Source organism: Colletotrichum paranaense (assembly GCF_030867605.1).
Source record: "Colletotrichum paranaense strain IMI 384185 chromosome Unknown Scaffold_4.1, whole genome shotgun sequence".
NCBI lineage: Eukaryota > Fungi > Ascomycota > Sordariomycetes > Glomerellales > Glomerellaceae > Colletotrichum > Colletotrichum paranaense.
This window is the reverse complement of record NW_026848962.1, coordinates 1588078-1612650: the sequence shown is the minus strand read 5'-3', so window position 1 is coordinate 1612650 and position 24573 is coordinate 1588078. Positions and strand designations below refer to the sequence as shown.

At 53.1% G+C, this 24573-nt stretch overlaps 11 protein-coding genes across 11 annotated transcripts; 3 read left to right on the top strand and 8 right to left on the bottom strand.

The window, feature by feature from the left end:
* Positions 1-50: 50 nt before the first annotated feature.
* Positions 51-885, bottom strand: CPAR01_05527 (uncharacterized protein; the record flags this gene model as incomplete). The annotated part of the gene is made up of 2 exons (XM_060489805.1): positions 51-707; positions 781-885. The coding sequence occupies 2 exons, from the start codon at positions 883-885 to the stop codon at positions 51-53; spliced, it is 762 nt and encodes a 253-aa protein (XP_060351271.1).
* Positions 886-1902: 1017 nt separating this feature from the next.
* CPAR01_05526 (uncharacterized protein) lies at positions 1903-5605 on the top strand (the record flags this gene model as incomplete). The annotated part of the gene is made up of 7 exons (XM_060489804.1): positions 1903-2145; positions 2232-2789; positions 2996-3542; positions 3911-3986; positions 4127-4210; positions 4263-5286; positions 5414-5605. Coding segments are annotated over 7 exons (2724 nt in total), but the record flags the coding sequence as incomplete, so codon positions are not given.
* Positions 5606-6241: 636 nt separating this feature from the next.
* Positions 6242-7372, top strand: CPAR01_05525 (uncharacterized protein; the record flags this gene model as incomplete). The annotated part of the gene is made up of 1 exon (XM_060489803.1): positions 6242-7372. One exon carries the CDS (start codon positions 6242-6244, stop codon positions 7370-7372), a length of 1131 nt encoding a protein of 376 aa, XP_060351269.1.
* Positions 7373-7665: 293 nt separating this feature from the next.
* Positions 7666-10615, bottom strand: CPAR01_05524 (serine endopeptidase; the record flags this gene model as incomplete). Its single annotated transcript, XM_060489802.1, has 3 exons — positions 7666-9575; positions 9672-10437; positions 10484-10615. 3 exons carry the CDS (start codon positions 10613-10615, stop codon positions 7666-7668), a joined length of 2808 nt encoding a protein of 935 aa, XP_060351268.1.
* A 393-nt stretch (positions 10616-11008) lies between these two features.
* On the bottom strand, positions 11009-15534 carry CPAR01_05523 (uncharacterized protein; the record flags this gene model as incomplete). Its single annotated transcript, XM_060489801.1, has 12 exons — positions 11009-11274; positions 12034-12136; positions 12181-12291; positions 12362-12748; positions 12812-13113; positions 13171-13516; positions 13571-14026; positions 14106-14120; positions 14179-14541; positions 14657-14737; positions 14821-14994; positions 15049-15534. The coding sequence occupies 12 exons, from the start codon at positions 15532-15534 to the stop codon at positions 11009-11011; spliced, it is 3090 nt and encodes a 1029-aa protein (XP_060351267.1).
* A 25-nt stretch (positions 15535-15559) lies between these two features.
* Positions 15560-16408, bottom strand: CPAR01_05522 (uncharacterized protein; the record flags this gene model as incomplete). The annotated part of the gene is made up of 1 exon (XM_060489800.1): positions 15560-16408. The coding sequence occupies one exon, from the start codon at positions 16406-16408 to the stop codon at positions 15560-15562; it is 849 nt and encodes a 282-aa protein (XP_060351266.1).
* A 1303-nt stretch (positions 16409-17711) lies between these two features.
* On the bottom strand, positions 17712-18107 carry CPAR01_05521 (uncharacterized protein; the record flags this gene model as incomplete). The annotated part of the gene is made up of 1 exon (XM_060489799.1): positions 17712-18107. One exon carries the CDS (start codon positions 18105-18107, stop codon positions 17712-17714), a length of 396 nt encoding a protein of 131 aa, XP_060351265.1.
* Positions 18108-19136: 1029 nt separating this feature from the next.
* Positions 19137-21441, top strand: CPAR01_05520 (uncharacterized protein; the record flags this gene model as incomplete). The annotated part of the gene is made up of 2 exons (XM_060489798.1): positions 19137-20322; positions 20378-21441. The coding sequence occupies 2 exons, from the start codon at positions 19137-19139 to the stop codon at positions 21439-21441; spliced, it is 2250 nt and encodes a 749-aa protein (XP_060351264.1).
* Positions 21442-21601: 160 nt separating this feature from the next.
* On the bottom strand, positions 21602-22672 carry CPAR01_05519 (hemolysin III family channel protein; the record flags this gene model as incomplete). The annotated part of the gene is made up of 2 exons (XM_060489797.1): positions 21602-21994; positions 22091-22672. 2 exons carry the CDS (start codon positions 22670-22672, stop codon positions 21602-21604), a joined length of 975 nt encoding a protein of 324 aa, XP_060351263.1.
* Positions 22673-23408: 736 nt separating this feature from the next.
* Positions 23409-23567, bottom strand: CPAR01_05518 (uncharacterized protein; the record flags this gene model as incomplete). The annotated part of the gene is made up of 1 exon (XM_060489796.1): positions 23409-23567. One exon carries the CDS (start codon positions 23565-23567, stop codon positions 23409-23411), a length of 159 nt encoding a protein of 52 aa, XP_060351262.1.
* Positions 23568-23755: 188 nt separating this feature from the next.
* On the bottom strand, positions 23756-24145 carry CPAR01_05517 (uncharacterized protein; the record flags this gene model as incomplete). The annotated part of the gene is made up of 3 exons (XM_060489795.1): positions 23756-23850; positions 23943-24032; positions 24124-24145. 3 exons carry the CDS (start codon positions 24143-24145, stop codon positions 23756-23758), a joined length of 207 nt encoding a protein of 68 aa, XP_060351261.1.
* Between the last annotated feature and the right edge of the window lie 428 nt (positions 24146-24573).

The window sequence follows — 24573 nt, the reverse complement described above, 5'->3', positions numbered from 1 at the left end:
ACGCCAAACATACCGCATACCCTGATGTAGAGAATCGACGACGACGACCTCTACTTTCGAACCGGAGCCCTTTCGGCAGCAGGTAGGTCGCGACCCGCAGTATCCCGTACGGCCTTCTTGCCCTTGCCGTTGCCGCCGCGGCGTCGTTCCTCCTCGCTATCCCAATCGGCGTCCTCCGCTTGACCCTTGGAGTTCTCGGTGAGGAACCTCGGCGGCGATTGCTTCAGCATCCTAGAGCCTTCGTGAGCACGATCATCCTCCTCCTCCTCTTCCAGAAGTGCGCCGTCGGCGGTATCGTACTCGGGTGGGTCGATCCAGTCCCTAGGAACAACGCAGGGTAATGCGACACCGATGCTTGCCGCACGGTTCAGCCAGCCGGGACCGGGACGGCCGGTAAGCTTTCTGCAGAGATAGGAAGTAAAGTGGTTGCAATTTTTCGTCAAGAGGTTATAGGAGGTTCCGAGGAAGTCTCTCGAGGCTTCTTCCAGAATCGCGTCGATCTCGGCCTGGGTTGCAAAGGTAAAGCCGTGGAGGATCTCGGACTTGAAAGTGCCGCCGGGGGGCTCCGTCTTGGGCTTTGTCCAGTATACTCCCGTCACACCTCGTCGCTCGTGCCCGCCGTAGGCGTACTCTCTGCCATTGATCACAACACCCGAGTGAAGCAGCGAAGCGCCAAATGTCCAAAGAACAGAGGATAGGCGTCCTGGCTGCAGTCACTTTGTTAGCTGGGCTGGCGGTGACGGAACCAAGCTGTCGGTTCGGTGGGTCCGAGCAACTTACAGGTAGCAGATCATAGACATGGATTGTGACTTCGGTTTTGGATAATGACAATGTCGACCTATGCGACGCGGTAGACTGCCTGGGATTGCTCGATCGTGGAGGCATGTTTTTCTGCAATTTGTCGGGTGAGGTGTTTTTGTAGGTTGCGGGTGCTGCTGCCTTTTTGGCGTATTCCAGTTTACGTCGTGAGAGCCTGGGCAGCTGCGAGTCGGGTGGGAGGGGCGCGGCGTTGTTGGAGAAGATGAGACGAGGCACGAAACGGAGAAGAGGGCCAGTCTGGGGAATAAATGCGCTTAGGGAATACTTTCGAGGACACGAGATATGGGGGATGTTTCAGTGAATGAAGGACGCAAATACAATGAAATAGGCTGGCTGCAGAATGAACAGAAACGTTTGACGGAACTCGCGACGAGAAGGAGACGGAAGCAAACGCAATGCACCCAGCAAAGAACCTCAAGGCAGGTCTCGTAGCTTAGGTTCCTTGGGCTTGGCTCGGGCGGTGCTCGGCGCTGAGAAAGCGGGCGTCAGCAGAAAGGCAAAGTGCTGCATTGAACAACCTCGAGGAGCCTGGAGGTTGCTGGTTGATCGGAGCTTGAAGGTAAGGTCAGGTACTTGGGTAGCCAGACTTGGGCCATAGAAATCGGGTGGTGGTATGCGGGATGCACAAGTACTCTTCACTGCAAGCGGGTTGAGCCAATTGCGATCCAATAGGATGCAAGGAATGAGGTCAGAGGTGGCTCCCAGCCCCGCGCTTTCCTCCAGCTTCCTTCGGGCTTCGAGCTTCCCAGCTTGGTTGCGTGGTTGCTGGGATCGTTCCTGCCTTGCTTCCACTGTTCAGTGGTGCTGTCAGCGCCTTCCAGGTTTAGGTGGTGGCGGCGCGACGGCGGAATAGAAACGCCGGGATGGAAGTTGACCCCCTTCAGGTACCTGGGCCCCGTTTTTGGTGGGGCACATTAAAATTCATCTAACAAGGCCGGCCACAACACCTCTGTCGCGAAAGCTTTTTCTTCTCGATCAAACAATCTGCGAGGTTTCTCTTCCTCTTTCTACTCTCTTCTCTCTCTACCGCTCTGCTCTCTGAGTCGTCGGGCAAATCCGCGTGATTGAGGGCTGGTCACACAGCCAAGAGTCGCCAAAACGACGTCCTTCATCCTCCTCCCTTCTTCCTTCACTTCTAAATCTCCCTCTTTGCTACCCCGCGCAGCTAGCTCTGCCTTTCGCCAAGCTCAAGTGCTTCACTGCACTTTACTCTACACCACCACACGTCACTACGCAAAATCAAGACGCACAATGCCTCCCAAGAAGCAAGTCGTCGAGGAGAAGATCCTCCTGGGCAGGCCCGGTAACAACCTGAAGAGTGGAATTGTGGGTGCTGCGCCTTGAGCCTTCGCTTTCGCCTTGGCCTTAGAACCTGTCCGGGATCAGGCTGACCCCCCTTCTCTTCTCTTCAGGTTGGCCTTGCAAACGTTGGAAAGTCCACCCTCTTCCAGGCCATTACCAAGTGCAACCTGGGAAACCCGGCCAACTTCCCCTACGCCACCATCGACCCTGAGGAGGCACGTGTCATCGTCCCCGATGAGCGCTATGATTGGCTTTGCGAAAAGTACAATCCCAAGTCGCGCGTGCCTGCCAACCTTACGGTGTACGATATCGCTGGTCTGACGAGAGGTGCCTCCACTGGCGCTGGTCTTGGTAACGCCTTCTTGTCGCACATTCGCGCCGTCGATGCCATCTTCCAGGTCGTTCGTTGCTTCGACGATGCCGAGATTATCCACGTCGAGGGTGACGTCAACCCTACCCGTGATCTCGACATCATCAGCGACGAGCTGCGGTTGAAGGATATCGAGTTCACCGAAAAGGCCCTCGAGAACCAGAAGAAGAAGACTCGCTCTGGTGGCAAGGGCCTCGAGCACAAGAAGGCTATGGAGGAGCAGGCTACCATTGAGAAGATTCTTCAGCACTTGAAGGACGGCAATGAAGTCCGCAAGGGTACCTGGGGCCCCAAGGAGGTAAGACTGACAACTACATTTCTTTTCCTCATCCCACGCCTCTCGTCACATGATGACAAAGGATCTAAGATCCGAACTATAAACCCAGCTCTTCGAATGCTACGGCATATTGAGACAAAAAACCCATTCTGATTTGACACAACTCCCTCATACAATCTTGTTGCAAAACACTTGTGAGAGAAAATCATTTCTGACAAAAATGACAGATCGAGGTCATCAACCCCTTGTTCCTCCTTACCGCCAAGCCCGTCGTCTACTTGGTCAACCTCTCGGAGAAGGACTTCATTCGCAAGAAGAACAAGTATCTTCCCAAGGTTGCCGAGTGGGTTAAGGAGCACGCCCAAGGCGACCCCATCATCCCCATCTCCGTCTCTTTCGAGGAGCGTCTGACCCGCTACGAGACTGAGGCCGAGTCCAAGGAGGAGCAGAAGAACGTTGGCGCCGAGTCCGCTCTGCCCAAGATCGTTCTTCAGATGCGCAAGGTCCTCAACCTTGGCAGCTTCTTCACCACCGGCACGGACGAAGTCCGCCAGTGGACTCTCCGCAACGGCACCAAGGCGCCCCAGGCTGCTGGTGTCATTCACACCGACTTTGAAAAGACCTTTATTCAAGTCCTCGTCTACAACTTCACCACGCTGAAGGAGCTCGGCACTGAAGCCGAGGTCAAGGCTAAGGGCAAGGTGATGACGAAGGGCAAGGACTACGTTGTGGAAGATGGAGACATCTTGCTCATCAAGGCCGGTGCTGCCAAGGGTTAGAGAACGAATATCTGATGGAAACTTGAGATATTGGGAATGGTCAAAAGCTCTGCCTTTTCGGTTTAGATATCACTGCCGGTTAATAGAGGTCCTTTGCCACCATAGGTTGCCAGATATGAGATGTGTGAAATCTGTGAGATCATTGGTGAAATACTGCAATGAAAAATGTTGTGCATATGAAGTACTTGAAAAAAGAGCCATGTGCTTGTTTCCTGGCTGCCTGTGTCCCTTAATCGCATAAAGGGGGGTTCCCCCGACCCAGCTTCTGAGCGACCGCAGCACAGACCAATTGGCTTCGATACCTGCTGAGCTTCATTCAGGTTCAAAGTGCTGGTGTATGTTCTCTCCAACAACACCTTTGAGATCCCTTCAACCTTCAATACGATGTCTCAACCTCCAATAAATCGTGGGCATGGACGAAACATATCAGTGACGAGGCGTGAGTGCTTATCATCCACCATGTTAAACCCTCCTCCAATTTTAGAGCCCGCTTTCTTCTCATTCTATGTGTATCTCATCACCCTGGCCCTGGCAGAAGCTATGGCCTATAGCTCATGAATGAGACTGAGAATGAGGGAGGGAGTGTCACCGAATCTTCACTAATACGTTTCGTACAGCGGTTCGTCCACGGTCCTCGACTAAGGGTCCGCTCGACCTGGACGAGTGAGTTTTACTTCTCATATTGCCATGTTGGCCTCCTCTGACAGGCTTTAAGCACTCCTCTGAATGACCCGTTGTCACCAAAAGCCGCCGCCACAGAAGACACGACGCAGCAACGCCCAATATCAGGACAACGCTCGCCAGCGCTGCCTCACTCTCCCGCCGCTCCGCCCGTGAAGACAACCGTCACCAAGGACTTTGGCTTCCTCCTGCGGCCCGAGATCTACCACACCATCCAACCCGTCAACGTCCCGGTCGCATTCAGGAACTCGTCCAAGCAGCCGCCGGCCGATGCTCCGCTCGAAGACCTGCTGGCAAAGGGCCACTTCCGCGCCGCCGCCATTGCCGCGGTCCAGGAGCTGACGGCCACGGGCAGCCCAGGCCGGCCGCGGGTCGCACCGTCGGACCACCAGAGGATCTTTAGCCTGCTGTACACGCGGCTGGCGTGCCTGACGCTCATCGACGCGACGGCGGTGGCGGCGCAGGAGGTGAGGGCGCTGGAAGATTTGAATGCAGGCGTCTACATTGACGAGACCACGGGCGAGCACTTGGTGCCCTGGGAGCTGCGCGTGCTTAACGTACGGCTACAGGCTCTCGGGTTCAGCGACCCGCGCAGGTCCGTCATGAGCTACCACGACCTGGCGCGGGAGGCGCGCGAGCAGATCAGCAAGGCGACGGCACGGCACGATAACTCGGCGAGGGAGCTCTGGAAGGCGCGGCTGCAGGATCTGGGTGTTGCTGTCGCGGGCGCGCTGGTGGAGATGGATGACCCCGCCGGCGCGGCGCATCACTTGGCTACGCTCAAGGACCGCGGGAACGGAAAGATGGCGCTGTCGAGGGCTCTGCTGTGGCTTCACTTGGGGGATGCGGACGCGGCGAGGCGCTGCGTTGTGCCAGGGGAGGGCTCTGGGGAGGACGGGAAGCATGCTGAGACGGTTGTGGGCGCGCTTTGTCAGATGGCTGATGGGGAGTATGAGGCGGCGCTTGCGACCTGGAGAGGTCTGAGGGAGGAAGTTGCGGATGAGATGATTGGTGTCAACATGGCGGTGTGTCTTCTTTACACTGGCAAGTTGACAGAGGTGAGTGCTTTTCCTTCTCGGGTCTTTTCCCTCGTTCTCGTGTTCTTACTTGTGGTCTCATTTCATGACACACATCTCGTGGAAACTTAAGCATGGCAAAGACGGCTGACAACCAGCTATACATCAGGCACGAGCCATTTTTGAGGACATGGTCGGATCCGGCTACTCATCGCACACTCTCTTGTTTAACCTCAGCACAACCTACGAACTCTGCACGGAGCGGAATCGGAACCTGAAGGTGAGGCTCGTTGATAAGGTGGCCGATCTGGAGGAGACTCCAAGAGGCTGGGAGAAGAACAATGCCGACTTTAAGTTGTAAAATCGCAAAGGAAATAAAAGTATAGCTTCGTAATGATCCTTCGAGCCGATGAACCTATGGAGCATACCTTAAGGTAGGATAGGATTGTCATGTATTACTGTGCAAGCCTCATGTCCGTGTGGTCCCCGAAAACGGACTTGCCCAATTGGAGCCATCCTAGCAGATTACACCCCTGTCGGTTCAATGAACCAAGTCTCCGCACTGGCATGCACAGTCGGGGACCGGACTTGCTTACAACGCTTACCAAGATGCTTACCTACGAGACTTGCATGCTTTTGCAGACTGACAAACCGTACAGTCAACACCAGACGAAGTGCAGGTCGGCCGCTGGAGGGAAGCCAAGTCTTTTTGCGGCGGGGGGGAGTGATGCGAATACGGTTCTGATTTGTGTTCAGATGTTCAGATGGTGAGGTGATGTAAAAAGGATGGATGTTCCCGCGGTTTCCGGCGCCGGGCGGTGAAGTTTTTGAGGCTAGAACTTGTGGTGTTCTTATTAGAGACATCGCCGGTGGAAGTTCTCACGAGCCACGCAAGTCCTACTTTAGTGATCGACTGTGAAGTCGACGACTGAACAGGTAGAGATCGACTCACACAATAAGAGGCACATTTTCAATTTTTCAGTTCAATTCAAACAACATGGAGTCGAGAACCTTTCAGGAGCGAACCCTTCACCTGCTTGAGAGGATCGCAGAATCTCAGACGGCGTTAGAAGCGCGCCTAGCCACAATGGAGACGATGCTTTCCCACCACAACACGCAGCCGCCGCAACACCTATCTTTTCCACAATTCCGCCATCTGCCTCCCGAACTACGACTCCGAGTCTGGTCCCTCGTCGCCATTCCATCGCGGGTTCTGCGTCTAGACGCACGGGATGGGAAGAAGACGAAGTCACACAAGTCAGGATCTCCGCCGCCGCTGTTACGACCGCCCGCCATCGCCGGAGCGTGTCGTGAGTCGCGGGCCGTGGCGACGAAATATGGTGCGCTGGCGAGACTCACGTACGAGGGGGGTGAGATGGGCAAGGGGGAGAGGACGCGGTGTTATTGGTTTGATGGGGATCGCGATGTGCTGGAGTTGGATAGCTGGGTTGACGTCGAGGGTGACCAGCCGCGGGGGATCAGAGAACTTGTGCAGCGGGCGCGGCATGTGCTTGTTGGTCGCGCTGAGGCGGAGTGGTATGCCCGCCTATTCGAGCGCGCGGCGCTGGTGAAGCGCGTGAGTTTGAAGTTCGATGCGTTGGGTGTGCGGTGTAGTACGCATGGCCGGGACGCCGTGAGACGTATGTTTGGCGGAGGCGGGGCTGAGACTACGATCGTTGTTACGGACTTGGAGGACGCGGATGAGATTGCGCGAGTGAAGAGCGTGCTGGGCTCTGGATGGCGGAACCCGGTGTTTTTGGAGTTTGATCTGGAGCTTTGGGCGAGGAGCGGGACGGAGAGGGTCGGACGGGCTGTGAGGGATGAGAAGTGGATGAGGAGGTTGAATGGGACTTGGGCGAGCGAGGTTGCGAGGGGGTGGGTTATGGCTCGGGCTGGGGCGTCTATACCAGCCAATGACGGCGGTAGAGGGGATGGGGGTTATAGAGAGGAAGATGGAGTGAGAGTTGCAAGTGATATGGGAGCCCCGGAGATGAAGTCACGGATTGCGAAGGCGACGGCGCTGGATGTGGAAGATGGGTTTGTGAGGGAGGCACTTTTGGGTATGCCCAAGGTCAGGTTCGTGAGAGCATATTGTCTTAACGAAGATTATGGTGCTTGCCATTCATAGCAGAGTGGCCTTTACCATCTTTTACTTTGTATATGCCGAGACCTTGCGGCTGTGAGCTCCGCGCCGGCTTTAGTCTCGTCTCCGTCCCGTCAAGCCCCCTCGGCCGTCAGTCTTCCCGCTCCAGACGGCTCTCAAGAACCACATATGCATCCTTACCTCGGTACTCTACCTCTCAATAACTGTCTAATATTATAGACGGAATAAAGGAGCAAAGCTTCCAAGTTAAGGCTGCTGTCAAGAGGAGAAGCTTATCCACGAGGCTCTGCTCGTATAACCGTTGCTCCATAGAGGCATTACACCGAAGGCAAGCCGGTACTGTTCAGACTGTAAGCCAAACTCCATTCGTCTGACCTCCAGAATTCAAAATGTGTTGGGTTTTCACGGTCACCATTCATCCGAAGTGCTAGTACCTCCCAGACATAGCTTCCAGCCGGCACAAATGTCCTGTTGTTCTCTGAGCCACCCCAGAACCACGCTGCCGTCATTGGCTCCGCGTCTGTTCCGACGGTGTCGTTGTGGAATGGCGCTTCGCCAGTCTTAGTGTTCACCATAGAATAAGTGACTAGCCTACTCCTTACAACTTGCTGGAAGGCAAATCCGGGATATATGCCATCAGGATAGGCGATGGGGTTCTCGTCGATGCCGACGCTGGCGTTGTAGGTGGCATTGAATATCCTTCCGGGCTCAACATCGATGAATGCGAAGTCCGGCAGCCTGACTCCAATCAGTTTGGTCTGAGTCCGATCAATGATGGGTAAGTTGAGCAGCGATCCTCCATAGCCAGTGTAAGGCACAGTCAGAAGATTCGCCTCAGAAGCTGAGGATTGGACTGCGATGTAACCGCCGAAAAAAGACAGACGACTTGCGGCATCAGACAAGTCAGGTTCGGAGAGGATTGACACTGCCACAGACGCAGATTCACCGCCCTTCAACGTCAGATAGGTGGGAGAAATTGACAGGCTGGCGAAGGCATCACTAATGTTCGGCAGCGAGAAGGCGTAAGGGTTTGCAGGATCGATCACGTAACCTGACCCCGCTGGTAGATGATCCAGCTGGTAAGTGAGCTCCTCAACACCCGTGTTGGCGAGGGTGAAACTTAGGAACGGTGGTCTGTGATCGGTGTCATTGAAAGCAAGATCCGTCACGTTGACCGTCGTGACGCTCCGCACAGCACTCCAGGCATCGACCCTCCCACCTCCTTGCTGCTGAACCGGGGCCTTGATAGCATGAACCTTGAAGTTTGGAATACCATCGTTGTAGTCTACAGGACGTGCCGTGGCCACGATAGCATTGCGGATCTGGCGCGGCGACCACTCGGGATGAGCAGACTTCACAAGGGCCGCGACGCCGCCTAGGTACGGGGTTGAGAAGCTCGTTCCGGCCCATACGCCGAGGCCGCCAAGGCGCGCGGGGAACGGCATGGCGACGTACTGTGATGGTCCGAGAACGGCAACGCCCATGTGTGTATCCAAAGCCGGACCCCAAGTTGTCCAGGATGATGGCGTGAGGCCTGTCTGGTTGTTGGGTATGAAGCTGAGGTTCATGTTGGCTGACGATGGATCGCCGGTCAGGGAGAGATCTACGCGGCCGTGTTTTGCGAGCAGCGATATGAGTCTTGAGGCTTCGTCGAAACCGATGTTGACTGCTGCGCGTACGGAAGGGCTTAGATTAGTGCTACCCATGCGAGGGATGCTGAGTGCATGAACGGCGTAGTTGGGGGCGTACCCCATGACATAGGGTATTCCGTACTTGGTGGTGATATCCAAAGACGCGTCATCGGGGTCGCTCCAACATTCGTATCTAGACTGGAGAAGTATCGTGGTTGCTGGGTCCGAGGGCGGTTTTGCGTCGGCTGGAAGAGGTCGGCAAGGAGACACAACATCTTGGGGTCCCTCCAGAGCCGCAGGATCGAAAGCGCCAGGCCACCACAATGTCAGGTTGATCTGGGCGGGCATGTCGAATATTTGCGTATCGGTGGGATCACTCGGGTGATAGTATACTGGACCAGTCTCACCGCCTGCTGTCCAGTTCCCTTGCCATGTATACACAGGGACGAGGGAAGTATCGTAGGTACCGATAGCCATGCCGCCACGACTGGCCGTGGGTGCTCTGATCGAGTACAGCCCCGGACCGGTGTTGCCGGCGACAGTAGTTACGAGAGTGCCGTTGTTGAACATACGCTCTATCAACGTGGGCCAAGGGGCTAGCCTCACGGTTAGCAAGTGAACGCGGTCAATCCGTACTTTAGGTGGATAGATACGCAAGAGTTGCCGAACTTTACAGAACAAGCATCACTTACCTTCAGGGTATTCCAACTCGTAGCTGTAAGGAATGGAAATGATGTCCAGATGCCGCTCGTACATGTGAAGGAAGTCATTCACCTGGTCGTCCCCGTTAATGGGGTTGACGCAGTCAGAGTTGGCGATCGCTTCAAAGGTGGCATCCGGTGCGACACCGGTATAGCCCCATAGCGGATCGCCCTTTCCGCCGGCGATGCCGAGATTCCCGGTACCGTGCGGGTCACAGCTCCCGGCAGAGTCATTGGCGCCGGTCCGCAAGTTGGTGGTATATGCGATGTTCGTTTCTACCAGGCCAGGTGCGGTCACATCAATCGCGGCATCCATGATGGCAACGCGGACGTTTGCGCCAGTTACATTCTCCTCGTGTAAGCGCAAGACACCAGTGTCCTCATGCGAAGCCCGTAGAAGCGCGGCCTTTGAGGCGATCCTGATGCTGTCGACATTGGCTTGCACAGCGCTTCTGCGGCCAAGTTCGTTGATTTCTGGATGCTTTGGCTCTCCGGGTGGGAGTTGCTGTTGCTTTGATGTTCTCTGGTTTTCGAACAAGCCCCCTTCGGAGGGAAGATTCCATACATTTTGGGCATTAGTGATGATAGCGATTGTAGCCAACGATGGTTGGTGGAGTTGAATCGCTCCTTCGCCGCATTTCAGCGAGAAAGAGGCTCCGTGAAGAATGTTTGAGTTGTACTCACGAAACTTAGTCACGGAGCAGTAGAATCCATATTCTACAAGTCCATCCTCGATGATCAATGGCATACCTTCAGACTATTGCCATATGTTAGCGCCTTCAGTCATGGAATGTCCCACAGACAAGGTACCGCACGCTCTCCGTCGTGCCATATTCAATGACATAGCTACTACGAGGTTTTCCACCTATAGGTGATGGGACAAGTGCAGCGGTGAAGCCTGCAAAGATGAGTCCGAGATGTCGAATGCAGCGCATGATGCGCAAGCGAGTGGATGAGAATTAAGGACTTCGACATTGACGATAGTCTACCATACACATATCTGATAAAAGTTCTTAGTGAGGTTTTATATACTCAGGATGTTATAGGCTTCGCAGAGGTAGCACATCCATCCGAACCGGCCGACATCAGACCGCTAGGTCGAACTCTAGATAGATTACAATAATCAGGATTCTTGCTCTCCTTCTCAAAACAGCCTGGCACCTCGCGATGTTTTTAAAGTAAGTAAGGATGTGATCCGATACCGAGCTTCGTGGGCCGGTCTTCCCGGCTTACCTCTACACCCGCGCATGCCACGCGTGCCGCGCTTCCGATGGGTGTTAAAAGGTACGCCATGAGACCATTCAACAATTCTTACGATAGCTTTGCGACTAGGCCATGACCTCAGCTTTGGTACCGTGCGCCTTCCACAGGGCAAAGCTTGCTGCCTCGTCAAGATGGCTGTGCCAGTGTAAGCATTCTTCAGAGCATCTAGGGGTCGCACGGCCGATGGAAATGGCATCATATAGAGCGTGATGAATGATCAGAAAAAGACCGAGGCATAGCAATCCTCGAACCGCATTTCGTAGGTTCAAGTTGTTTCCGAGAGCGAGGGAATCGTTGTCAGAATGAATCGACTGCGCATTCTCTGGCTTGACTAGACTTTGGTACCAAACTTGATAGAATTTGGCGTTGGAGGGAAATCGCACAGGACTACGTTTGGACAACATAATTGATTCAGCACTAGCATTGAATGTGTGAAAGGGGCGCTGTAAGTTGCCAGATGTCAGGTTTGTCAATGCTTTAGTCTTAGTAAAGAGCTTAATGCCGCCTATCTATAGTGAAGCGGCTGGAGCCTTCTTATATTTGGATTTGCATACCTACGGAAATATCACTTCTACTAGCTCACCAACGTCAAAGTCGCCTGCAGTACCTCCGGCTTGCTCAGGCCGTAGTCTAGCCGCTACAGCCGACAGAGGGCTGCTCAGGCTGTAAACCATACAGACCTGCTACAGGAAGGGGATCTGCCTCGACAACGTAGACGGTACGGCTGAGCAGCTTTGAATTCCTAGTGCAAGGCAGATCCTGAGGCGAATTGATGTATCGTATGTCTTCTCAACTAGGAAACATCATGAACTCTATGTATGAGGAAGGCGATCATGAAAAAACGGCAAGAGTACAATAGTCCATTGCGACACACCCGACGGAACTTCAGCTCGCTAACATATGGAACCATAAGTCTTCGGTCTCCTCACATGTTTCCATGTTTTTTTTCCGTATTTCTTAATAGTCTCCGAGAAAAATGCGACTAGCCCTATAATGAGAGAAACTACGCTTGATACTAAGACTGTAGTAACAAATGTCAATTCTTATCAAGTACACATGCAGGAAGCTACGCTAAACGAATAAGACTTACATATCACAAGATACGCCCAGGTAGGCGTCTGGAGAAAGGAAGAAACGTCTAGAGCGAAGAGTGATGAGAGGAAAGATAACGGAAGCTTGACGAGCTGGTCAGTCTGCCAACAAATGTAAACAGGTCTTCTTGACATGAAGAACTTACGAAGAGCAGAGTCGCAAAAGTGAAGACCATAAGGATCTTTCCTTGATCACCTGCTAGTTTTGCTTGGTAGTTTGCAATTTCGTTCTGCTGTAGAGAGATCGTTGTATTGACCTGTAATTAAATCATTGACCATCAGCCATTGAGAAGAGCTAGTGCAAGTTTGATCACTTTATAGACTTACCGCTGATTCTATTCTCTCCGCAACAGCTTCCATGTGTGCGATGTCGTTCACCACATAGGCTGCAGGAAGATCCACGATCTTCTTCATCTTCTTGTACAACCCCCTTTGCACGGTCCTCTGGTGCTGTGCGACCGATTTCAGAATATTCAACTCGTCACGGACATCTTTGATGTCACCATAGAGCTTCTCCGCTTGCTCGAATGCGTCCTCCATCGTGGTTCCTGCATCCGGCAACGCGCTCGGTGAGGGTTCAGGACCGTTCTCGAGAATTTCTTTCCATTGCCGAAAGGCGAATGTCAATTTCTGCAGCAGATCGCGTTCCCGGTCCTGCCGTTGGTTCTGCCTCCTGTCCCTGGATGTCTCATACAATCTCATCTCATCCCTTCCCTAGCATCTCGTTAGCTATAATGGGCTAAATTCATGACACATTGAGGATTGGACGTAGCTTACAATCCGATTCATGTAGCTGGAGTAAATTTGACTGATGGATAGTTCTCGTCTATCCGCAAGTTCCTGGTTTTGGGATGAAGCAGCATCGGTGGATGTTGTCTTCGGTTGTCTCTCAATCTTCGAAAGTCTCTCATATGATCCGACGAAGTAATCGACGATCAACTTGCTCATCTCATCTGCTGATCTGGGTTGAGATTCACGGCCTCCGTATTTCGCTTGTTTGCTGAGCTGGTCAAGCATTGCCTGTACCAGGGTGCCGTCACCTTCATCAGGCAAGCAAGAGTTCGCAGTGATGAGCCATTCTAAGGGCAAATTTTCTTAGTCAAGTAATTTTAAAGGCTGAAAATCTTGTGACTTACTGTTTTTGATGGTCCAAATCCATATCTGATTGATACGTATCAATGTCAAGTCGCTGGGCTGGTTAGGACTCATGGGAGTCCTCTTGTTCTGTCCATTTTGCTCCCGGTTCTTGCCCCTTCCTAGAAACTTCGCAACGACCTGGCTCTCGTTGCGACGAATTCTGTCTTCGTTTGCTGACTCGTCGTCTTTCGCAAAGTGATAGTACCACTCATCGAGGGTTGGCGATCTGTGAACAACTGACATGGTCTCAGTTGAGTACTCTGCAGATAGGTTGTCGTACTTGTTCTTTGGTACTAAGGGTTCTTGAACCTTGTCGAGGTTGGTAGAGAAGCAGAAGTAAGGCATCTTTATCTACATCTTAGCATGATTCACTATCGTGCATATTGGGTCCTTACTTACGTAGATTGCCGATGCAGCCACGAAGCCAGAATCGCTCTTCGTGTAGTCGCCTGTCCCAGACCGCAGAGCCTGAATCTTCTCATTTCCGTCATCTTCTTCAGGGTTTTCTGTTATGTCTCCTTTGTCTTTGTTGGTTGTTATTCCTACCTCTGCTGTCATTGGCGTTTGTATCTTTCCATCTTCCGTTTCTCCCTCTTCTGCTAATACATGCTGCCTCTGTCGCTTTCCCAACGGTCTGTCTGTGATTTTAAACCATGGAGCTTGTGGCTTTGCTCTAGAGCCTGGTTCAGTATCTGCCGTCTGCTTCTGCTGTCTGAAAACGCTGCGAGGCCTCATCATTCTCGACTCGGCTTTCTTGTCTGGCACCTCGACCCAACTATCTTGGAAAAATGACTTGACCTCATAGTATCGATGAGTACTGCAGTGTTCCTCTTTCAGAATCCTTGTGACAAGGTCCTATAATGCTTGTCAGTCTGGTTTCATCCTTTTCCAGACACCTTTCTGAAAGAATTCACAAATGATCATTTAGACTTACATTCATCCATTCCATCTATTTTCGATGTCATATTAGTGAAAGCAATTTGAATGCCCATGAGGGCGATACTCACATTGGTCGCCGGCAAATGTACCCATGTGAAGTCAAGATCGATTTCGACCTTATCTCCATCAAGACTGGCGACAGCCCGGTGCATATCTGTTGCCGTTTGCATGAGCTTTGTTGGGCCGGCCTTATAAATGACGTCGCGGACTTTCCTCCTGACTTCAAGGGTTGTCATTACACCATCGGCCCTCAAGAACTGCACAATATTGGCCTTATATCTTTTCAACGCGTCTTTACGGGTCTTCTCAATCTTGTATCGCGGTAAGTCGTACTCCAAAGGCTCTTTGTGGACCCGTGTGAAGGGGGGGTCGCGGATGATGTCTTTCAGCTTCCCCAACTCTTTCGACTCAAAGATTTCCTGCTCCGATCCCTATTGTTGCTTCGAATTGATTCCCAGAATTTCTCGAATCGTGCTTCCTTGCTGATCTTCACCTCGATCTGGATCCAAATTTCCATCCGGTTTTGATCGAACTGGAAACCCGTACCTCTTCGTCAGTGGTTTCTCCTCTGACGTTCGGGTTTCCAGTGCGTCTAAGATCTTTTCCAAAGACTCCTTCAGTTCGACTCTTTGCTCAGAAGCAGTTATGAGCAGCCATATCATAATGGGAAGCTTTTTGATGGCTTCGCTGCTAATACTTGGTTCTCTTACCAGCTTCAGGGTCGATCCCAGGACTGACTTCAGCGCCTTTTCAATGTCAGCAGTCTCAGGCGAGCTGGAAATCAGTTGTCGCAGAATTTTTGGGTCCTGATAGTGCGCTGCCCATCTGATTACATTCCAGCCCTCAGATTCAGGTGGCATTGTGTTGTTCTTTCTGGTCTTGTACTGTAGGATTAGTTGCACTATATTGTGCAACTTGTGATCATTCGTGGCCCATACAAGGACTCTATCCCATATGTTTTCTTGGTCGAACTTGGCAATCTTCACGAAGTCTGAATTGAGAAAAACTTCAATCGCAGTAGCCCGCCTTTGCTGTCCCTCTAGCTTGAGAGCGACGGAAAGTGCTGTCTCCTGATGTTGATCGCGGATCAACAAATGTTCTGGCTCCATCTTTTCTATAATACTTTGGAGAACAGAGGGTTCGCCACATGGGACCGCAAGATGCAGTGCTGTGAGCCCTTCGCGGTTTTGGGCCTCCGGCTGAGCCCCGTGGTCGAGTAGAAGCTGTGTCGTGCCGATACACTGAAGAATCTGGTCCTTTGCGTTGCTATCCTCGTCTGCCGTTGAGTCGACTGAGTCAATTTGATCTACCCCTAGCTTGTTCTGGAGCCTGTGTAGAGCAATAATGGCGAGATGGAGCGGCGTTTGTTCTGTCTCATCAGCTTCGTTCACAGTAGCTTTGAGTACGTCCGCCTTCAAAAGCATATCGACGATGCTCTTGTTGCCTTCTTCACTTGCTAAATGCAAAGAGTTCTTTTTTTTGATGATTCTTGATGGTAAAGTCGGCATTTGCGTCCAGTAACGACTTGGCAATCTCATAGTGCCCTCCAATGACCGCAGAAGTTAGAGCAGTATCCCCGTCGTCATCTTGAAGATTGAGATCTGCACAGCGCTCGGAATTCCTGGTGTCGAGAAGCATCACTGCTATGGCTTGGTAGCCCAAACTGCCAGCCACTATCAGAGGTGTTGCATTGAATGGATGAGTTTGGGCATTGCAGTCTGCACCAGCATTGATCAACAGCTTCACACCTTCTGGGAAGCCATCTATAGTTGCTGATAAGAGTGGAGTCACTCCCAGTTTGTTGCGTGTTTCTAGTTGCGACTTGAGATCGGCACTCTCAGGTCGAGGCGAGAGAAGTCTTTCCATAACGTCTTCTTGCCGATACTCAGTGGCTGTCATCAAAGGCGTACGGCACGCGTGATCCTGAGTTCCAAGCTCGGCACCTGCCCTGAGCAGCTCTTCAACAGCACCGACAAGGCCACCTTTAGCCGCAATGTGAAGAGGCGTCATGCCTGAGTCTTCATCTTTGACGTTGACCTCCAAGTTATACTTTTTGATCAACTTGCGGAGCGTTTCGAGATTGCCTACGGATTCGGTGCGAGCCATTTCCAAAAGATGTTGCCTCAGGTATGATTGTTGTTGGTCAGTCGAACTCACTGGGTTGCTCTTGGAGTCTGAAGTTTGGTCATCATTTGGTTCGCTGGGCTGTGGACCGCCGTCAAACTCATCGATGGTCGGACGAGCTGCCTTGCGAAGTTCGTGCCCCGAAGCCCCGACAGCAGCGTCAGACTCGGACATCATGGCGGTTGTTGCTGATTTGAATGCAGGAAAACGACGAGCTCGTCTTAAAAGCTCGATAGAAGAACAAAGAATCGGGTTCCAGAGATGTGGTAATGATATGAGACCAGGCCGAGTCTGAGAATTGGCTGATTCAGAGAAGTGTTGAGTTCCCGAAATTATTATAGCGCAAGAAGTAGGTACATTTCTACGGTAGAACCTTCATGCTTCTTGCTGTCTTCTGTTCTTGGAGGCGCATAGAATCATGCAGCTGACTTCATTCCAGAGGTTATTGATACTGCAAAGTAACTTCCAGTTGAGGTTGACGTTACACAACAGACAATATTGACTGATCACTGCAGCCATCATGTATTCTCTGCATGAGCATTTCAGTCCGGCTTTGAAGAGCCACTGCAAACCAACAGCTCAAGTAATTGATTAAGTGCCTGTATCATACTCTAGACGATCTATTGAATTGTCTGGGTCGTTCGGACGAATGAGCGGAGATTGCCAAGCGGGATATTGGCACAGAACAAGCCCATTTCGATTTGAGTACCATTAGAGCTCAGCTCGAGGCGGGCAAAGGCGATAGCTTCGACGCCGGATCTTGTTGGCAAAAGTTGTCAGCCATAAAACCTCTGCTCGCCTCACTTCGTTCTGCATCTGGTCCAACCTCTCTCGCATCGTATCGTCCCCGCTCCGTATGCATGGAGCTCCCAAGCCCGATGCAAGCCCGCCCAACCATACCCTATTTTGGAAATAAGTGCAGCTTGTCCGGTCTCAAATTATTGCGTTACTAATGCATCTCCGGAAGCCACTCTCAAAACCCCGCTCCCTCCGTTCTCCTTCCAATGCGCTGCTGTGGCCTCACATACCATCAGCGGATGCAGACAAGCCAAGCAAAGGCCCCTCGGCATCCCGCTCTTCTTGAATTGGCTGACGGTGCACTTCTCCAACGTCTTATGGTGCCCCAGAGGAGGGCCAGACACGTGACATTGTCCGACACGGTTGCACTCTAATGCCTTTGGCATCTTCTCATCGGCAAGTCTTACCGTCGAGCTGATAAACATGTACGACGTGTTCCTCGATAGGATATCTATGTCGACGTTGCGGAAGACTGAGGCTGTAGCGGCAGTAGTGACCCGATTTTTGTTCTCGTGACGGCGGAAAAACCGCCTTCATCAGGGGGTTGGTTTACGGGTGTTGCACTCGCAATAGGGCATTGTGTGAATCTGCTTCATCATTCGCGTGTACAGAGATAGTCAGGTTTCGTTGCGTTCCTGGTCCAGTGCGACTATTTGCTCCCCATTTCAGCCGATTTCTTCTAAATGCCATGTAGGGGATATGGAGTGAAGATAGGGGCAAAGAAGAGCTCAGTAGCAATCCTCAGTGCGACGGCTCTATCCTTTACCGATTCTCCATTCGCCAGACAGCTGAAACTCTCCGATATTTCGGTGATCATCCGCAAAGACCCCGGCTCGAATGCCCTCTCGTGCCTGAACCAATACGTCGCCAGGAGGAGTCTCTTCTTCTCTGGGTGTACGACCCCAGACTGGGCGATGTTGTTCATGATCCTAGGCGAGAGCCAGTGCTCGGCTGTCGCCGTAAGGGTGAGAGCACAGCCGTACTTTGCTGCCAGAATGGCTACTGCCAAAATCAGCCTTGGCGAGGATTCTCTCATCTCCGACTTTAGGCTGTTGCCATGGAGGGTGTGGCACATGATGTCCATAGCCTTGAGATCGTCTTCTCGGGGGTGGGGGGTGTGAGGGGTTTGACACTAAGGCATCATCGCTGTAGTTTGCTTTTGATATCTTTGAGGCAAAAATGAGAGAGACATTGGATGAGATGAGAGAGTAGACGCGGAGCTCATTCCTAGACGGGCCGGCGACGAGGATGAGATCACCTTTTGGTACCGGCGTAATACTCGTCAGTGCGAAGGCTGTTCCATCTCTCAATAGCCAAAGTGATGTCTGAACTCATCTCGCTCCCACTTTTGCCTTCAACACTGCGGTGACAGACAATGCGCTGGTCTGAAAGGACTCTCCAAGAAGGGGGTATCACGAGTTTGAAACTCTTGGCTTGAGCGAGGTTGCCAAGTGGTTAACAAGATAAGATGATGTTCAACAGTAGACTACGATGCCTACTTGCCTACTTATTGTTCCTAACTTTCTGATTCTTTTGATACTATCCAAATTTGTACTATCTTTGCTGTTTCTAGTTTATCATCCTGTAATTTAGTGTTCTAATGAATAGTCACCCTGTAGGAGAACTTGCTGGTGTCAAGAACTGCATCAATGTTGCCATTGAGTTCGGGCAACTCTTGACTAAAAAGACGACACCGGTACTTATTGAAAGCCAGTATCTCAATAACCGCCTTGATTTCTGTGACTAAACACGCCTCATAAATAGTCCGTATAGCTTGATGATGACTCGATGAATGAAAAAGATTGGGCACATCACCAGATGTGATGATGAGTTGAGTGGTGAGGTGAGGTGAGGTGAGCAGATGGCAGTTGGCACTGTGTTTCCCATGGCGGAGACGCTAAGACCCAGGGTCTTGGGCGGATCTCTCCGCCCCGTTCCTGCCGCAAGTCCCGCTGCAGAAATCGGCCCCGCATGAGGCACAGTGCGCCGGCTTCCGCTACTCGTACCTTTCTTTGGTTCACTTTCTTTTTTCACTTCACGTCTCATTCCGCATCAACCTCACCGACTTCACTTCCGAAAGAAACACCACACTCGTTTCGTCGTCATGGTGCGCACAAGGCCCCGCAACAAGACCAAACGCGTCGCCATCATAGACTACGGCTCAGACGGCGAACCGCCAGAAGAAGCCCACGATGACCCAGAAGACGAAAATTTCGAGGCGCCGCCGCCGGACCCGGAAGACGATGATGAGGACGACCGAATGGACGTCGACGGGGGCGACGATGATTTCGAGGCAGAGGATCCATCCAATCTAGCCATTGATGACGGGTCACGCAGAAGAGGCAATGACAGTGACGAGGAGCGGCCCGCCTACACCAGCTCCGCCGGGATCAAGAAACGCCCGACGGATATGACCGCCCTCGACACCTACCACGCCGACGGCCGGCCTACGCGCTATTACACCGGCGAACTCAAACGTGGTCAGCGGATTCAAGTGCTGGACTTCTTTTACGGGCCCGAGGCGGAGGCTGTTGGCGTCGCGAGTTGGTTGCTGAATCGGTGGGCTGGGTATGCGGTGCTGCCGAGTAAGTTGCATGATGGGCCTGCTCACCCGGTGCCGAGTCCGTGGCTCGGGGAAGGGTTCAATGAAGACCAGCAACGCGCTGCGAAGGGCTGGTTCGAGAGGCTAAAAGGCACCAAGGGGATTGTCGAGGCCGAGAGGGAGATGGGGGCGATAGAAGCGGAGGGGTACCGGTTGAACCCGGGCGGTCACTTGGTCACTGTGATCGGGCCTTATCAGAACCAGCAAGAAGTCGAGATTCCGCCGTACGACAGCGTAGTGCTTGGCGAGATGGGGCAAGTCCTGACGAAAGACGCCGGCGACGAGCAGAAGTCTTCTGGATGGATGTTCGATGTGGGTGGCATGGTTATCGGAATGGAATGGGCCCCAAGAACAGAGGGGGAATCGCAGATTCTCTCCCTCGCCGTGGTCCCGCCGACGGACCACCAAATGGGCCTCGAGGACGCTTACAATGAGAAAAAGGGTATCGTGCAGCTGTGGGAGCTTCGCGGGCAGAAAGACGGCGACGGCGTCTCAAGACCTGCCGCACGCCCTGCGCGACTTGCCAGGACGCTGTGCGTCGACTGGGGTAGGGTGAAGCGGCTCAAGTGGTGCCCTGTACCCTTCAGGGAGGACGGCTCTTTAGGCTTACTTGCACTGCTTTGCGGCGACGGGCAGGTTCACGTCGTCTCGGTCAAGGAAATCGGCGACCGAGAAGAGGACGCATTCAGTAAGACCATGTACTTCCCTGCCTCTTGTGTTCTTTACACTGACTAATTCCACAGCAAAACTCGAAAACTCTGTCGTATCCCTCGGCGTCTCCTCAGAAACCAACGTGACAGCAAGTTGCTTCGCCTGGGTCAACACAAACCGCATCGTTCTAGGCCACTCAGACGGCTCCCTGACCCTCTGGTCCATCTCCCCGCGCATCTGCCTCGCCCGCCACGACGTCCACTCAACCTACGTGATGCACCTCGATACGGCGTACCCCTCGGACCCGTACCTCGTCGCCTCGACCCCGATCGCAGGCTACACCACCCTCGTAGACCTCTCCGACCCCTCGTGCGAGCGGACAAGCTTCCCCTGCTTCGCCATCACGCCGCAGCCGAACCTTATGCAATGGAGTGACCACCTACGCGGCTTCTTCACCGCCGTACCGTCCGCGAACCCGCTCAACGCCTCTGTCGGGTTCGTCCACGCGCGGTGGTACGCCGCGCAGGTGCGGAAAGTCATGGACGGGGACCGGCTGCCGACGTGTCTCACTGTCGGCGCGCAGCATCCGTTTGTGCTGGTGGGGTATACCGACGGAACGGTGTGGGCTGCGAACCCGTCGAATCGTATATTTGCTTCGAAGCATCATTTCGGGCACAAGATGAAGGTTCTCGACCACCAGCACATACCACGCGAGAGGCTCGACGCGGAGGTGGTGAACGGGCTCGAGGGCGGGAACACAGCGGACCGGTGCCGTGGCGCGTCGAGGATATTGCAGGGGTTCCGGCCGGTGCCGAATGTGAATCCTAAGGTGGACACGTGGAAGACCAAGGTTGCGATCAACAAGAAGAAGGATAAGAAGGGTAAAGCCAAGGCTAAGGGTAAGGGTAAGGCAAAGGGGAAGAAAGGCGCTGCGGCGGCGGCGGCGGAGGCTGGAGAGGAGGACGATGCCGATGTACAAGGCGGTCAGGAGGAGGCTGATGGGCACTTTGCTGATCCCGAGCGGGCCGTGATTTCGGAGCCGTTGACGCGGATCACAACGATGGCGTGGAATTCGAACATGGAGTACTCGTGCTGGGCGGCTATTGCAATGGCGTCTGGCCTGGTGAGGGTCATTGATTTGGGATTGGAATGCTAGAGAGAGAGAGACCTCCCAAGCATAGAGTAACATAGGTGAAATAGGCAAGAAGTATGAATGATACCCTCTATTATCAACCTTCTATACAGTAAAAAACATCATGTATCCGAGACTCATGAACCTCATTACACCATCTACCACCATCTACAAACCCCTCTGATCAGAAACACTTGCCCCCTGTAACAGTATGATGATAATCAAAAGCCTTAGCCATGCCATATAAATGCGTCACGGCGGCCATCACTACAAAAAAGTGAAAAATCTGGTGCGAGCTGCCCCAAATATCAAACGTGCGCGGGAACGAGCGCTCCGGCCAGCGGAACGCATATAGAAAAGCGCCAAAGATGTACATGAGGCCGTGCAGGACGACCCAGCTGAGGCTCATGCGGTCCTCCATCTCCTGGCGGCCGTAGATTGTCAGGCCGTGGAGGACGGGGACGACGCCCGAGGTGCCGAGGGCGGTGAACATGCAGGCGCGGAAGGTGCGCCATTCTGGGGCGCGGAAGAATTCGATCCAGGAGACTGCGCCGCAGCCTAGGCCTAGGAGGCAGATCTTGGGAGGTTGTGTTAGTGAGATTTGGTGTCTGGGTTGGTTTATATCATGAGGGATGAGTGGGAGATGAGGGATGAGTGAGTGAGTGAGACATACCGTTGTGAGGTAAAACTTGAGCAACGCAGGATGGCAATAAAAGCCGTAATACATGGCCGGCACATAACTGCCCACAATAAGAAACACAATCCCCGAATAATCCAGCTTATTCCCCCACTTTGCGACCTCGGGCGAATGGTTGCTCATGGCGTGGTACGTGGCACTCATGCCCAAACACGCAACGGCGCCGGCGAAAAAGCACCCAAAGACAATCATGTCGGCATCGCTCGCCGACTCGTAGCGCGGCGCGATAACGGCATACAGGACCGCGCCGGTAATCACGAAGGCGACGGCGCCGAGGAGGTGGGACCAGATGTTGACGGACTCGTTGTGCAGGTAGCCCAAAGAGCGGAAGGAGGCGCGGTACGAGTTGGAGTCTGGGCGATAGCCGGTGATGATGAATTGGTTGTCGCGGCGCCAGGCGGGGAGGTCGTCCCAGAGGACGAGGAGGGCCTTTTCGACTTTGCGTTCGAGGGCGGCGGCGGAGGATTCTACTGTTGAGAGGAGGGTTGTGGTGTCGTGGGAGGAGCGCCGGCGGTTTCTGAGGCCGGCTGTGCCGTCGGCTGTTTCTGGAGCTGTCATCTTGGTGGTTTATTGTTTAGATTGATGGTATCTTCTGGTGTTGTTCTTGTCTATATGCGTCGGAAATCAAGAGAGAAAAAGATGTCTACAGTAGCATGTGGTGTGGTCCTTCTTAAGCATTTCAAGGCCGTTGAGATATCACGGGCGCGCACGTTCAACAAAGGCACATAAGGTAAGGTGCTGCAACTGCGATGACGGATTGACGCCTAGCGCCGGGTGTGCGGCGGCGGGTCAGGCCAGGGGTAGCTACGTCAAAGGGAGGGCCCTGATTTATTGGGATGGGAATTGTTGGGATTTCCTCTTTTTTTCTGCTGGCATCTGCATTTCCACGTGCTTGAAGATTTTCCTTAGCAGCAACAGCAGACGGCACCAAATCATGTGTTTTTCTCTCGGTCCGCACCGAACGGATCCGAGGCCGTTGTCATCACAAGTGCCGCCAGCTGGAGCCAGGCGAAGAATGCGCTGAACGGTCGGCCCGTCGGTCAGAATGGACCATCCGCCGGGAAGAGAGCGGGCGCCAGGTGAGACAATTGAACAGTTGCCTTACATAAGGAAAATGTGCCTCAAAAGTTCAAGGTCAGCATGTGCAGGACAGTCAGACGTGAACATCGACTGTGAAACGGGCACTGGACGGAGCAGAGAGGGCCGGTGGGTTCTGTGGGAGGTGACTCTCGAGCGCAAATCTTTGCTACGAGTAGCAAAAGACGACGAATACCCGCGGGCGCATTTCCACTATTTAAAGCCCCCCGCCTGTTCCAGTTTTTGGGTGTTGCACTGCAATTGCAAGAACGAAGATCCTGAGTCCGATTTTCGAGTCTCGAGTCAACACAATTACAGGCTGACACTTCAGAGACCTCAGAGCATGAAAAACAACAGTCAATGTAGCCGGCATCATCCATGTCGATTTTGTCAAAGATCGAGAACTCTTTTGATATCATTTCATTGCATGCTCGTTGTAGGTATGTAAAAGAAAAAGCGCTCCTCCGTGGTCCCGGCCTTTGGTAAATCGGGCACCGTTCTTGTTGTGTGCGCGCGGTCGTCGACTTCTGGTTATTTCGCAATCCCGCCCATCCAGCAGCCGGTTTATTTCTTGCCGCTCTTCTTGATGCCCTGGGTACCGGTGTTGAGAGGTCCCTTTCCGCCGGCCTTGGCGGCCATCTCCTTGCGAGCCTTCTCCTCTGTTATCGTACATTAGTCTCCATCTGCAAAGAAATTTGAGACGGGAGAGGGAATGTAGCATCCGTCCCGTCAGTATATGTGCGGGACCTACCGGCGCGCTTCTTCTCGAGGAAAGCGAGGTCGTCCTCGTCCATGTCCTTCTGGGCCTTCTTCGCGGCCTTAAGAGGCTTGGCCTTGCCACCTGTTGTTGTGAGAAAATCATTGTCAGCAACGCAAGGACTGAGTCGGAAAAGGCTGGGTTGTCCCATCTTATGCGACGGCAGATTGCTTACCTTCACGGCTTGCACCACCCATTTTTGCGAGGTTGTCGAGGAAGAAACTGGGTTGAAGATCGGCTTTGGGCGAGGAAGAGCGGTGGACAGTCAGGCGAAGAGGCAAAATCTGGAGTCGCAAATGTTGCACAGTCGTAAAGTCGAAAGGAGAAGAGGAAGCGCGGCGCAGCGAGGCGGGCGGACGTGGGGTGAAAATTGCCCCTCCTCGACGAATCGGTCAAGGGTCCCCGTTTATAAAGATTTCTAATGGTTTATTCCTTTCCGAGAGTAATATGCAGTTACATACTATATGCAGGTGACCCAGTGTGGTGGAGCCGGGACATCCACGGAACATTCCAAGCTCGACGTCGGTGTGGTCGGCTGTGTTCCGTGCCACCTTGATTTCTCCGGCGCGGCGCCAGTGTCTCGTCACCACCAAAAATCACCACCTGTCGACCCTTGATCGCTGGA